At 42.7% G+C, this 13,603-nt stretch overlaps 1 protein-coding gene across 5 annotated transcripts in view; it reads left to right on the forward strand.

Annotated features, from left to right (window-relative positions):
* TTC23 (tetratricopeptide repeat domain 23) overlaps positions 1-13,603 on the forward strand; it is a 101,428-nt gene that overhangs the window by 53,699 nt on the left and 34,126 nt on the right. For all 5 annotated transcript variants that reach the window (XM_039235035.1, XM_039235038.1, XM_039235037.1 and 2 more), the window contains exon 7: positions 12,972-13,077. In XM_039235035.1, coding sequence (XP_039090966.1) covers positions 12,972-13,077 — 106 coding nt within the window. The remainder of the gene's footprint in view (positions 1-12,971; positions 13,078-13,603) is intronic.

Genomic DNA, 13,603 nt, shown 5'->3' on the forward strand with positions numbered 1-13,603 from the left:
GAAACACTGGCTTAGAGAAAGAAATTGGAATTTCTAAAGGCAGGGATCATCAAAGGGATTCAAATGTAAATGCTACCTTCTGGTAGGCTTTAGGTTTTTATCACTCCTAGGAACCCTTAGTACCATGTGAATGGAAAATGGGTTGGGTAATGCCTCTATAGGGCCCAGATTCACCATTTTAAAGTACTTTGCCACATTCATTCTCCCTATCTATTTATATAGACGTACACACACAGACACGCACATATATGCACAGAGTGCTAACTATTTACATTCTGTAATCATCTGAAAGTATTTGAAATTACCGTGTCCTTTTATCTCTGAATACTTAACAAGGATATTCTTTTATGTAATCGCAATACAGTTATTGAACTCAGGAATGGTCATGTTGGTACAGGCCGTATTCTATTTGTTGTTCCAAAACTGTCCTTTATGTCTTTGTATTCGTTTAGTTGTTACGCCTCTGGTCTTTAATCTAGAACTGTTTCTCAGCTTGTCTTTGTCTGCTTTGACATTGAAATGTTTGAAGACTATAGGCCAGTCATTTGTACCTTAGTTTGGGTTTGTCTGATGTTTTCTCATGACTAGATTTGACAGTGCGTGCCCCGCTAGAATACTACAAAAAGATATTGTATTTCTTAGGGTACTGCATCTGGAGGCACATGATGTCCACCGGCCCTTCATTAGTGATATTAAATTCATCACCCAATCACAGTGATCCTTCCCTGTATCATAACTACTTTTTCCCCTTGCAGCCAATAAGCATTCTATAGAGAGACATTTTTAAGACCATGTAGATATCCCACTCCTTTTCAAATTTTCTTTACATTTAGCATCCATGAATCTTTCCCATACCGGTCTATACTGTGATGGTAGCAGATTCTTGACTTCCCATTCTACCATTCCATCCACATTTATCAGTTGACCTTCTCCTATTAAGAACGTCCCTCCCTCAGCCCACCAAGTTATTTACTTGTTGTGTGTATGTTTGCTTTTTTCTCTTAACGGTGTATCCTGGAAATCACTTTATAGCAGTTCATTCATTTGTACAGAGGTATAATATTCCATTGTAAGCACATAGTGTGTTTTGCTCAAATAGTTTTCTGTCTGGGCATTTAGATTGGTTCCAATATTTTGTAATTACAAATAGTGTTGTTATGAATAATCTTATGCACATATGTCCTTATACTGTTGGAGTCATATCTTCAGGGTAAATTCCTAGAAGTGGGACTGCTCAGGCAGAGGGAGCGTGTGTTGATAGTTTTGCGGGATATTGCCTTTCATTGGACTTCTACCGTTTATAGACCCGCCAGCAGCGTCTCAGTGTGCTTGTTTCCCGACAGCCTCTTCCAAAGGAGCGTTGCATCAAGCTTTTGAATTCCTTCCTGTCAAATAGGTGAGAAAGGACATCTCAGTATAGGTTTAATCTGCAAAATGGAATTAAGTATCTTTTCATATGTTCAGTGGATCTTCTTAATATATTTTTGGTGAATTTTCTTTTTATATCATTTGTCTACTTTTTAGTAGGATTCTTATTCTAGTTTATTTTATTCAGTTTCCCCTAACTGTTAAAAGTCTTTACATATTACACGCATTGCCCTTTAACCTATGACGTATGTTATAAGCCTTTTCACCTAGTTTGTCATTCGTGTTTTATTTTGTCGATAGTGTTTTTACTGAGATAAGTTATATACTGTAAAAGTCACCCTTTTAAAGTGCACGATTTAGTGGTTTTATTATATTCACAGAGTTGTGCAAGCATTACCGCTAATTGTAGCACATTTTTTTAAGTTTATTTTTTTTTGAGAGAGAAGGAGAGAGAGCACAAGTGAGGGAAGGGCAGAGAGAAGGAGAGAGAGAACCCCAGCAGGCTCCACACCATTAGCGCAGAGTCCAATGCGGGGCTTGAACTCACAAACCACATGATCATGACATGAGCTGAGATCAGGAGTTAGACGCTTAACCAACTGCACCACCCAGGCGCCCCAGCAGAATATTTTGATCACCTCAAAAGAAACCTGCACTCATTAGGAGTTACTCTCCTTATTTCTTTTCCCCTGGCAACCACCAATCTCCATTGTATCTCTATGGATTTGGCTGTTATAGACATTTCCTATAAAGAGAATCCTATACTATGTGGCCTTTCGTGTCTGATTCTTTAATCTAGCATATTGCTTTCAAAGTTTATCCATGCTTAGCAGATATGAGTATTTCATTTCCTTTGAATAGCTGAATAGTATTTTGTTATACAGATAGACCACATGTGTTTATCTCTTCATCAGCTGATGGATGTTTGGGTTGTTTCCACTCTGTGGAGGTGACGAATAATGCTTCTGTGAACATTCATGTACAAGTTTTCATATGAATATATGTTTTCAGCCTCTTGGCAATAAGACTAGGAGTGGAATTGCTGGGCTCTATGGTACCCAATATTTAACTTTTTGAGGAACCACCAGGCTGTTTTGCAAAGCAGCCTCAGCCTCTGATATTCCCACTAGCAATGCATGAGGGTTCTGTTTTCTTCACATCCTCACCAACACTCATTATTATCTGTCCTTTTTATTTCAACCATCCTGGTGAAGGTGGAGTGGGATCTCACTGTGCCTTTGATTTGAATTTCTCTGATGAATCATGATATTCTGCATCTGCTTATAGGTATGTGGCTATTTGTACCTCTTCTTTGGAGAAATGTCTATTCAAATCTTTTGCCCGTTTTTTATAGAGTTATTAGTCTTTTTATTGTTGACTTACAGGAATCCTTCATACAAGATACTAGATACCAACTACATGATGTGTCAATATTCTCTCCTATTCTGTGTGTTGTCTTGTCACTTTCTTGATCGCATCCTCTGAAGCACAAAGGTTTTTAGTTTCAGTGAAGGCCGATTTCTCCTTTCGTTCTTTTGTTGCTTGTGCTTTTGGCCTCACGTCTAAGAAACTGTTGCCTAGTCCAAGTTCATGAAGGCTTGTATCTGTTTCCTTTTAAGAGTTTTATAGTTTTAGTTTTTAACATTTAGGTCTTTGATCCATTTTGGGGTAATTTTTCATAGGATGTAAAGTAGGGCTCTGTCTTCATTCTTTTCCATGTGAATATCCACTTGTCCTAGGACTATTTATTAAAAGGGCTATCTTTTCACCATTGAATTATCCTGGTACCAGTGCCAAATGCAATTGATCATAAATGTAAAAGTTTACTTCAGGATTTTGTTTTTCTATTCCATGGACCTCTATGTGTATCATTATACTCCCAATTTCTGTTGTTTTGTAGTAAGTTTGTGGATACTGTGAATAATGCTACTATGCACATTCAAGTACAAGTTTTATGGTAAGTTTTGAAATCCATAAGTGTGACATCTTCAACCTTGTTACTTTTTTCCAAGATTGTTTTGACTCTTCTATCCTTCCTTAGGATAAGTTTATCAATTCCGGGGGGGGGGGTGTGTGTGTAACAGGTGGCATTTTGATAGAGAGAGCACGGAATCTGTATTTCAAGTGGGAAGTGTTGTCATCGTCACAATATTAAGGCTTTCAATACATGAACATAGGATATCTTTATTTACTTAGTTCTTTCCTAGTGTCTTTCAACCATATTTTGCAGTATATGATTTATACTTCTTTTGGGAGTTTTATTCCCAAGTATTTTGTTCATTTTGATGCTCTTAGAAATGGAAGTGTTTTCTAGATTTCCTTTCCCTACTGTTCATTGCTAGCGTGTAGAAATACAAATGGGATGTTGACTTTGCCTGACCCTGCTGAACTCATTTTTTAGCTCTAATATGGTTTTGTGGATTCATGATGCTTTTTGGCCATGCAAAAGCTTTCTTAATGCTTTAGTGTTTTCAACCTTTCCTTTCATTACATTTGGATTCTGAACCTAAATTAGAAGGATTGCTCTGTATTGGAGTTATAGAGTATGCCATTCATTTTTATAATACTCGTAAAGTTTAATAGGTGACTTTTATTGTTGTTTATTCTTGAGGTTAATAAAGATTAGAGAATGTTTAAATAAATACTTACCAGTTCTTACTAAAGAGATAGCTTTGTGAAGTTGAAACAGCCCTGGATGTGAAGTCAGAAAATCTGAGTGGGAGTCCCGATTCTTCTGTTTGCCAGCTGTTTGGTTATACAAGTCAGTTAACCTCTCAAAAAAAAAAAAAAAGGCAAGAAAAAAAACCCCTGTCCCACAAAAGACCCTCTCCACTTCACAGAACTGCTCCAAGGTTCAAAATGGAAAGTGCTTTGTGAACCATTAGGCATGGTGCCAGTGTAAGCTACTTTTATGTATTAACGGTAATTATCAAACATTTATCAAGGCTCCTCATTTCTTTAAGAGCTTTACCTAGATACAGAAAGGTACAGCGAGGCTACAGCTCGCCAGGGGAGCCCTTGCCTAAAAGCCATTTATTATGTGCACAAAGAAAAGGGGTTTTCTTATTTTCCCCCTAGTTTTTCACTGTTCATTCCTTTGGAGTGAGAGAAACGCCCAGAAAGAAAAGACCTTTTCTTTTCTGTAGAGTGTCGACAAGTTCCAAAGTATTTTAGGAACTAACCCATTAGAGTGGAGAAAATTAACAAGGCCCACAGAGCCAGCACGCAGGGAAGGCAGCGGTCCCAACGAGCTGTCCTGGGCCGCTGCCTCAGGGGTCTGTGAGAAACCGAGCTGGCGTGATCATTTCTGAAACTGTTCATGGCAGATCTTGGCAATAGACCCTTGTTTTCCTACCCAAAAGAAAAGATGGCAGGATATCATTTCAGTGAGAATGATTGTGGGTGTGTGTTTTCAAGGGGCATAAATTAACACCGCACTGGCTTCAATTCTTTTTTTACATCTATGACAGTTGAATTGCCTATCTTTCTTTTCAGATTTCAAGGCAGCTCTGCCGCTCAGTCAGTAGTCCCCAAATTTGGGTGGGTGGGGGGAGCTCGATTTACAAAGTATAAGGAACTAATTTATCAGCCACTCTACTGAAAATGTTGAAGTCAGAAAACCAGACTTCGGGTTCCTCTGGGCAAGCCATCAGCCTTGGCCAGGCTGAGGTGATGGCTCCAAGGGGCTCACACAGGGCTCCGGCCGGGTTCAGACAACCCAGCAAATGGCAGCACCCCCGATCAGTTCTGGTTAATTGCTGTGTATTTGCTTAGTAATGCACTATTTGTAATTTTGAAAATCTCTGAAAATACTAGCATTTCATGTTTAAAATTAGAGAAGATGCAGAATGTGATTATGATTCCATGCATCATAAAAATTTTCTCAGAATGACATAAATTCAGGAGTTGTACTGTTTCCTTTTAAGTGACTATTTTTTATAAAAATAATAATGCGGATCACCTGGATGGCTCAGCCAGTCAAGCGTCCATCCCACTCTTGAATTGTCTCAGGTCATGATCCCAGGGCCATGAGATCGAGCCCTGAGTTGGGCTCCACACTGAGCGTAGAACCTACTTGAGATTCTCTCTCTCTCTCCCTCTGCCCTCTCCCGAACTCATGCTCTTTCGCTCACACACACCAATAAAATAAAATACTCTTTATATTTAAAAAAATCAAGCCATGTAGAAAAATACGAAGAAATGAGGGTCAAGTCACCCAGGCCTTCCCTCCCAGAAGTAGGTCGTGTTGATATTTGTAACATCTTTCCTCTGCACATGTGCATGTGGGTCTAGACTGAGAGACGGGAAGACAAGAAAGGAAAAAGAGAAACAGAAATTGATGAATTTGACAGCATAAAAAAAACAACTTCGTGACAAAATATCACAGTCAAAAAATAAATATCAAAGAGAAGAGCTATAGAAAGAGTTCTAATAAAATGTAGGTGAAAAAGACAATTCAATAGAAATAAGGGCAAAAAACAGGACTGGTTGGTTTACAGGAGAGGAAATACAGATGGCCAATAGCCATACAAAAATGATCTTCCGCATCCTTTGTTAGTAAAGAAATGCACTTTCACTCAAGATATGCCAGTTTTCACCTAGCTGTGGGCAAAATAAAAAGGTTTGATGATACCCCACGATGGCAAAGGTCCTAGAAAGCAGGCATCCTTATACCCTTCTGGAAGGAGTGGGGATTGGGGCACCACTTGGGGGGAAACCCAGTTGATATTCTCCCTCCAATTTTATAAGGTAATAGCAAGCCCTCAGAAATTAGAAATACTCTTAAAATCCATCAGTGGGAGACCCATGAAGAGGTTGTGGTGTCTCCCCGTGATCGAACACCACAGAACCACAGAAAGAATGAGATGGATGTGCATGTTCTGACATGAAAGATGCCCAAAGTGCATTATTATTATTTTTTAAATGGCAGACGTAGACCAGAAAGTTTATTCAGTCAACAACCGGTTGGACCCTACAGTGTGCCAGGCATCGTGGTTGGCACTGCGACTGTGATGGAGGGCCCTGCCCTTGAGGAGCAGCTTAGAGAGAGACAGAGACCTTAGCTGAATAGTTCCACAGATGAATGTAACGTGGCAACCATGACGTGCACACAGGGAGAGGGGCCAGGTGCTGGGAGAGCTCCCAACCAAGCAGCCTGAGGACTGATAATGAGACACCCTGAAAATTGAGGAGAGGAGAGAAGGGCCATCTTGGCAGAGCCCAGAGGGGTGGTAGCAGATGAGGCTTGGCTGGGGGAGGGGAGCAGAGTAGCGTCAGGTAATGATTGCACCTGCATGTCTGTGCATGGGTATGTTTAAGAACATGCATCCATAGGGGCACCTGCATGGCTCAGTAGGTTAAGACTCCTTGATCTCAACTCAAAAGTTGTGAGTTCAAGCCCCACATTGGGCTCCACACTGGGCATGGAGCCAACTTAAAAAAAAAAAAAAAAGAGAGAGAGCCTCTATGTGTGTATGTTTGTATAAGCATATCAGTATCTCTGAGCTACACAGGGCACTTGATAGTGATGACTATAAGGAGTCAGACTGGGGACTGGAAGAAGAGAGTGAGGCTTATAGACAGAAGGGAGAGGGCGTTTTAACTTACCACTTAGGGTTTTTCAAAATTATATACTGATATTACTCTTACAATCTAAAAACCCAGTTAAGAAAACATAGGCTTCTAACCAAGAGAGGATGAAAATCAAAGTTCCCAACATATCTATTTTGGTGCTGACCCTTACAGAGGGTAGTGCCTTTTCTCCCCAGCCCTTCGGAGGAGCTAAAACTGACGACTGGAAAGCTGCCACTGAGGACTCTCTTTGACTATTAAAAGAAACTGGCTTAGCCTGGGGCCCTCAGAACTCAGTTTTGGAATGCCCTCGGCACCCAGGGACTTCCCTTCCATCTACGCCCCACCCCCAACCCCCCCAGGAGCCCCAGCAATATCTTTCTCTTAGCCAAGGCTCTCCAGCTGCCCCAGGCCCCTGTTGTGTGGGTGGCCATGAGAGGCTTCCTTCCTGGCCAGAGGTTGGAGAGGAAAGGAAGCGGCAACCTTGGCTGCAACATGACCCTGTCTTGTTCAAGGGCATCAGCCCAAAGCCAAAGGTTGCATGGCCTGCTGTGGCAAAGCCAAGAGGGAAAGCTATATAGCTGCACAGCTGGTCAGTTATAAAAGAAACACAGCAAACCCACACCTCACAATGACCAGGGGACTTGAGCTTCTGTTGAATTAAAGCACTAACTTGAACCAAAGCAGAACAACACAGACACTTGATGGAAGGCACCTGAACATCTGCTCCATCCACCATCCACCGCCTGACTCCCCACTCTGGTGGCCCTGTACAGTTCGTTCTCAGGAGCTGCTTCAAGACCCACATATGGGCAGCTCACCCTCCCCCTAGCCAGCCCATTCAACCTCTGGGCCGAATCTACTACTTAGCAACTATTTCTCTGACTCTTAAGTAATGCTTCATTACATTGATTAGAAGATCCTCTTTCCGCAACTTCTACTTTCCGAAAAAAACAGATGTCAGACTAGAGCAGGATGCAATTTGGAATCACAGACCTTAGTTTGAACCCCTGCCCTGCCACTGAGCCCGACCTTCAGTTAGTTGCTTCATCTCCTGAAGGCTTCATTTCCCCATCTATAAATTGGGGTGTTAACACCACCCTCACCGGTGATTCTGAGGTTAAGCGAGCTGGTGCATGTAATCCGTGTAGTGCCACCCCCAAAGTAGGTGCTTAGTCAAGGTTAGTTCCCGTCCTCCCCATGTCCCTCCTAGTGCCAGGGCCTCAGCTGTACAAAGCGATCCTGGCGGCTACCAAGCTATGTTGCCTTCCGCACGAATGTTTTTGTTTCCAGGGCAAATAGAGTCAGTTTAGGTCTACAAATGCACCTTGAGCTATTTGTGGACTCTCCACTTTACTCCGGGAGAAGAGATTTCTCTCTGAGTCAGTGACCACCCCCTCCTAGTTATTGCCAAATGGGAAATTAAAAAAAAACAAAAATCTATCCCTCTCTCCTGCCAAGAGTCAGTGAGAGCTCTGCATATCTTGAGTGTCCACGTGGTGGGGTCTGCCTGCGTAAATAGAAACATCCTTCTTACTAGTCATCAAGTTTTCTCTTCAAGAACTATTACACATTTCACAAATCCAAGGGGACAGGCTCGGTCCGATAAGAATCTGCCAGCTATGGCTCTGGCTGCGACTACTGACAGCTGGATTGGCACTGTGGAATCGGTGGTCCCCCCAGAAACGCGCAGGACGGCCTGAACGCAACATTCTGCTCTGCACCCTGGCAGGGCTTGAGGTGGTTGGTCTTATGATCGAGGTTTTTCAGTTAATGACCTTGCTCAATATGAGATATTAAAGGCTGTATTTTTGGTTTTGTTTTCAATCCAGTACCACATGTTACCGGCTCCAGAGATTTAGGAATCTTAAACCCTCCCTCTCAGCTCCAAGATGACAACTGATAAACGTATAACTGTAAGATGCTGAAAACAACAAAGAACGGGAGGAGAAATTTGATTTCTCCCTGGGAGATTAATAAATAACAAGGAGTGAACGCAAACAAAGATCCCCAGTAGGGCCCATTACTGGGTCTCCTGCATAGAGCCAGGAGAGGCAAGCACGGCTCCTATAATTCTGTTAACACTAACAACTAGTCCTTAAATGCTCTCAGATGTATATAACGGGGGTATTTATATTCTCTTAGCAAGCAAAGTGTTGTGCCAGAATTGTGAACAGTTGTTCAATTTGGAAAATCGGGTAATCTAATCACTAGCTTTTCAACTGCCTTCATTCCTCCTCCCTACGGCGGCCTCCTATAGCGTGCAGAGCTGTGGTTCTCAATTTGCGTCACCCTGAACCCTCGTGTTCCATGGAGGGTCTTTTGGGGGGTAGCTGGGTAGGCGTGGCTATGTGAGCTTCTAGGCCCTCCCCACCTGCTTCAGTAAGAGCAGCTCCACTCTTACCTGCTCTGTATTTTAGAGAATGCAAAAGAATCTGTTTGGAACAAAAGCTTTTTTTTGCTTCAAAAAAGAGACTTGAAACTCATTGGTACCATGATGTTTGCATCCTCATGTAAGTTACTTTTCCACTCACTGGTATGTTTCTGAAATGTTACTGTGTTAATGTACTAGGTAGAGTTCAGTCATTGTGTGAATAAACCACAGTACATTCATTCCTCTTCTCATGGTTATTTAGATGATTCCCCCTTTTTCACCGTTTCAAATAATGTTGATATCAAAAGTGATGGATGGTGAACTCCAAGCTGGCGAAGAAGGGAAGGGATAGCAAGAGGTGGCGCCTGGATAGCAAGAATGGGGAGAGTGGATTAAGGGCTGAAAATTGCTGGGAGGTGATCAAGGCAGGACCAAATAAGGCCCTGCGTGTGACGAGGGACACAATGTGGCATGTAGAAAGCATTTAAAACTTAAGGTAAATTGAATATGACTGAATTAAATTAAACTGAATTTAATTTTACTGAATTAATGAGATGCTAATCTTGCACATTCTTAACCTCACGGTTTCCTTTTCCTCCCCTCACCCCAATGTTAAACCAGCATATGGTTTTTAGAAGTTTCATGAACATCAAATATAAATTAGATCAGGGATTGAGTTTCCGAAGTGCATGATGAATAATAAATGTTTGCTCATGTTAGTATCTCACACAGAAAAATGTTGAGGTTATGAAGATTTTGTGAAATTCAGATCCCCTTAATCTCTCAGGATCCACTTTCTTGATATTGTGAGCACTTTTGCTCTTGGAAAATTTTGCTTCCTGTCTCCAAAGGCAAAAGGCAACCTACAGAACTTTCAGAACATGTCATTATTCATTTGAAAATAATTTTTATAGGGGTGTCTGGGTGGTTGAGTCCATCAAGCGTCTGGCTCTTGATTTCGGCTCGGGTCATGATCTCATGGTTCGTGGAGTCAAGCTCCATGTCAGGCTCTGCATGGACAGCATGAAGCCTGCTTGGGATTCTGTCTCAACCTCTCTCTCTGCCCCTCCCCACCCATGCGTGCATGCTTGCTCTCTCTCTCTCTCTCTCAAAATAGACATTAAATAAAGAAAAAGGAAAAGAGGCACCTGGGTGGCTCAGTGGTTGAGTGTCCAACTTTGGCTCAGGTCATGATCTCACAGTTAGTGAGTTTGAGCCCTGCATCAGGCTCTGTGCTGGCAGCTTGGAACCTGCTTGGGATTCTCTCCCTCCTCCTCTCTCTGCCTCTTTCTCTCTCCCCAAAATAAATAAGTAGGTAAATAAATAAATAATCATTTTGATAGACATATATCTTTTATGTTGCCTTAAATTGTAATATTGAGTGGAAACATAATATGAAAGCTTTTTGCATTTTAATTTTAATAAATCTAAAGTACTGTGAGTTAAAAGTCTTTGGAACAATATGAGTTAAACCTTTTCTGGACGCTCTCCTCAATGACAGTTTAGCAGGGGGAAACTCAAAGTAAACATGATTCAGTTTGCAATTGGGATGTGGCAGATTTTCCTCTCTCTTTTTCCCCTCTCTTCAAATCCTTGAGCACATGATGCTTTGACTCTATACCTGTGGCTCTGATTGTCTTTACTTTTCGGAGTGTGCATTATATGAAAAGCATTTCAAGTCAGAGCTTCAGGCCAAATTGAGGATAATGACTAATTGGGGCATTGCCAAAACTATTTGTTCAATTTATTAATATCCTATAATAAGGAAAGTAGTTTAAAAACAAAGGATATTGTTAGCATTTACGAATACAACGATAAAGGTATTACCAGCAATCTTGATTTGGAATAGCCCCTATCATAAGAAATCTAGAGCTGATTTTAACATATGACAGTTGAGGTGACAGTCTAGAATCCACCCTGATTACCAACTCAGAAATACATTCAGCTGGTCATCAGAGGACCACGTCTCTATGGCTTTGCTGCCTCCCTGCTTGGTCTGGACTAGAAAGTTCTGATGGTGTGGCTTTACCTCCTAGGCCAGCTCCCGCGGATTAGTCATGGCTCCTGGAGGCTGAACAAATTGACGCCTCAGGGGAGGGTGCCGGCATCAATAAGTGATGTCTGCCAAGAGGGACCAGGGTGGGGAGGAATGGCAGCATTCTTGCCCTGGAAGAAAAAGCCAGTCTGGAGTCAGAGTGTCAGAGTCTCATCTCCATCTTTTGTTAGCCATGAGGTATCTTGGGCAAGTCACCCATTCCTCAGCCTCAGCTTTCTCATCTACAAAATGCGGGTAACAAAAATTATTAAGAAAATTAAAATTGATACTACACGTGAGAAAGAAATCTTAGTTGTTATTAGTATGTCTGTCCTATAACAGTCTGCTGTTTCTCCCTTTAACTCATGGTATTCTGGTATTTCTGTCACCCTTTTGGCAATGAATTGTCAACCACCTACCACCTCATGTTAGTGCACTGTAGGACATCAGGCTCAGTTCCTTGGTGTACTGCCCACATTTACTGGCCCTGGTCTCTCCTGTCGCAGGTGATGGGTAAGGATTTGTTTACTGAATGAATACAAACCTATTGCCAATAGCATTTTTTAAAATGTTAAATGTTGACTGATGAGTAGTAACTTTGTTTTCTCTTTTATTCTTTAGTTTATATCTTTTTATTTGTAGAGATATGTTCTGTATTTTATTTAGGAGGATTGTTACTATCTTTTAAAAATTTTTTAGGGGTGCCTGGGTGGATCAGTCAGTTAAGCGTCCAACTTCAGCTCAGGTCATGATCTCACGGTTCATGGGTTCGAGCCCCGCATCGGGCTCTGTTTTTATTTATTTTATTTATTTACTTATAAATGTTTTCATTTATTTCTGAGAGAGAGAGCATGAGCAGGGGAGTGTCAGAGAGAGAGAGGGAGACACAGAATCCGAAACAGGCTCCAGGCTCTGGGCTACCTGTCAGCACAGAGCCCGACACAGGGCTTGAACCCACGAACTGAGATCATGACCTGAGCTGAAGTCGGACGCTTAACCAACTGAGCCACCACAGGCCCCCCATGGAGGATTGTTACTATTTATATTCATGGGATCATAAGGGTTGTTTTTTCTCTCTCTCAAAGAATTTTCAGTTGGGCTTTATTTTTAAGGAACAGAGCTGTTTTTGTGTGCAGGCAGCCCCATGGGCCAGTTTGAAGAAGGCACAGGCAGATGACTTTGGTGGATGGGGCACTGGGGAGGCTGCTCACACCTGAGCAAGGACCCCCTTTGGGCTGAGCCTGGGCAGGGGGCTGGGGCTCACCCACTTCCTGTTTAGAGCACTGGCACTTTTTAACCCACCCCCTTCCTCCTTGAAACCCTCCTCCCCACACCCCTCAGCTGACTCAGAGGACCATAGACTTTTAAATGATTTACTGAGTGATGCACCCTGGCCATGGCTTCAAGCCATCTGGACTCAGTCTTCAGGGCTTTCTCTGTTCACAATACAATGCTCTTCAAATCTAAGTCTCCTGGAGAATTGACTGTGCTTCCACACAAATCATATTGTCTAGCTTAATAGAAAGATCCTTGGCTTTCTGCTTATCGCTCCAAGAACAGTGAGTCCCCTATTGCTGCAGCCAAGCATGGAAACAATCCTGTGTCTTCTTTCCCCGGTGACAGGCGCATCGCATCGTGCTGAGCGGAAACCCGTCGCAGGAGGAGGCAGCGGTCTCTGCACATCTGGTGGCCCGCGCTGCGGTCGCTTCTGGGAGGACCGGCCACCACGGTGAGCTCGCGCAAACCTCCTGTGGGCAGCACACCCTGCCTGTGCCCTGCCGGTCCCAGACATGGGCCTGTGAACTAGCTGCCTTTAGGGTGGGTGAACAGGTGAACCGACCTGTGACACAGGCCCCTGGAGAGTTTGGTGGCTTTATGTTGTCATCTGGAGCTGTGCCCCTGTGTTACCTTCACCAGAATCCAATGCTTTCTCTCCTGCGTGGCCCTTCTCTAATCTTTTACTTTCAAATTCAGTGAATCTTCATCCGAGCAGAGCTGTTAAAGATCCCCAGAGGATCCATGCTGGGCTTTTAGGGAAATCTGCTCTACTTGCAGAGGTGATCTATTTTTTTTTTTTTTTTTAGTGTTTTATTTATTTCTGAGAGAGAGAGACAGCATGAGCAGGGGAGGGTCAGAGAGAGAGAGAGACACTGATCTGAAGCTGGCTCCAGGCTCTGAGCTGGCAGTCAGCACAGAGCCTGATGAGGGGCTCAAACCCTCGAACCATGAGATCATGACCTGAGCCGAAGTCGGAC

Source organism: Hyaena hyaena, unplaced genomic scaffold (genome assembly GCF_003009895.1).
Source record: "Hyaena hyaena isolate Hyena2069 unplaced genomic scaffold, ASM300989v1 scaffold_95, whole genome shotgun sequence".
NCBI classification, from domain to species: Eukaryota; Metazoa; Chordata; class Mammalia; order Carnivora; family Hyaenidae; genus Hyaena; species Hyaena hyaena.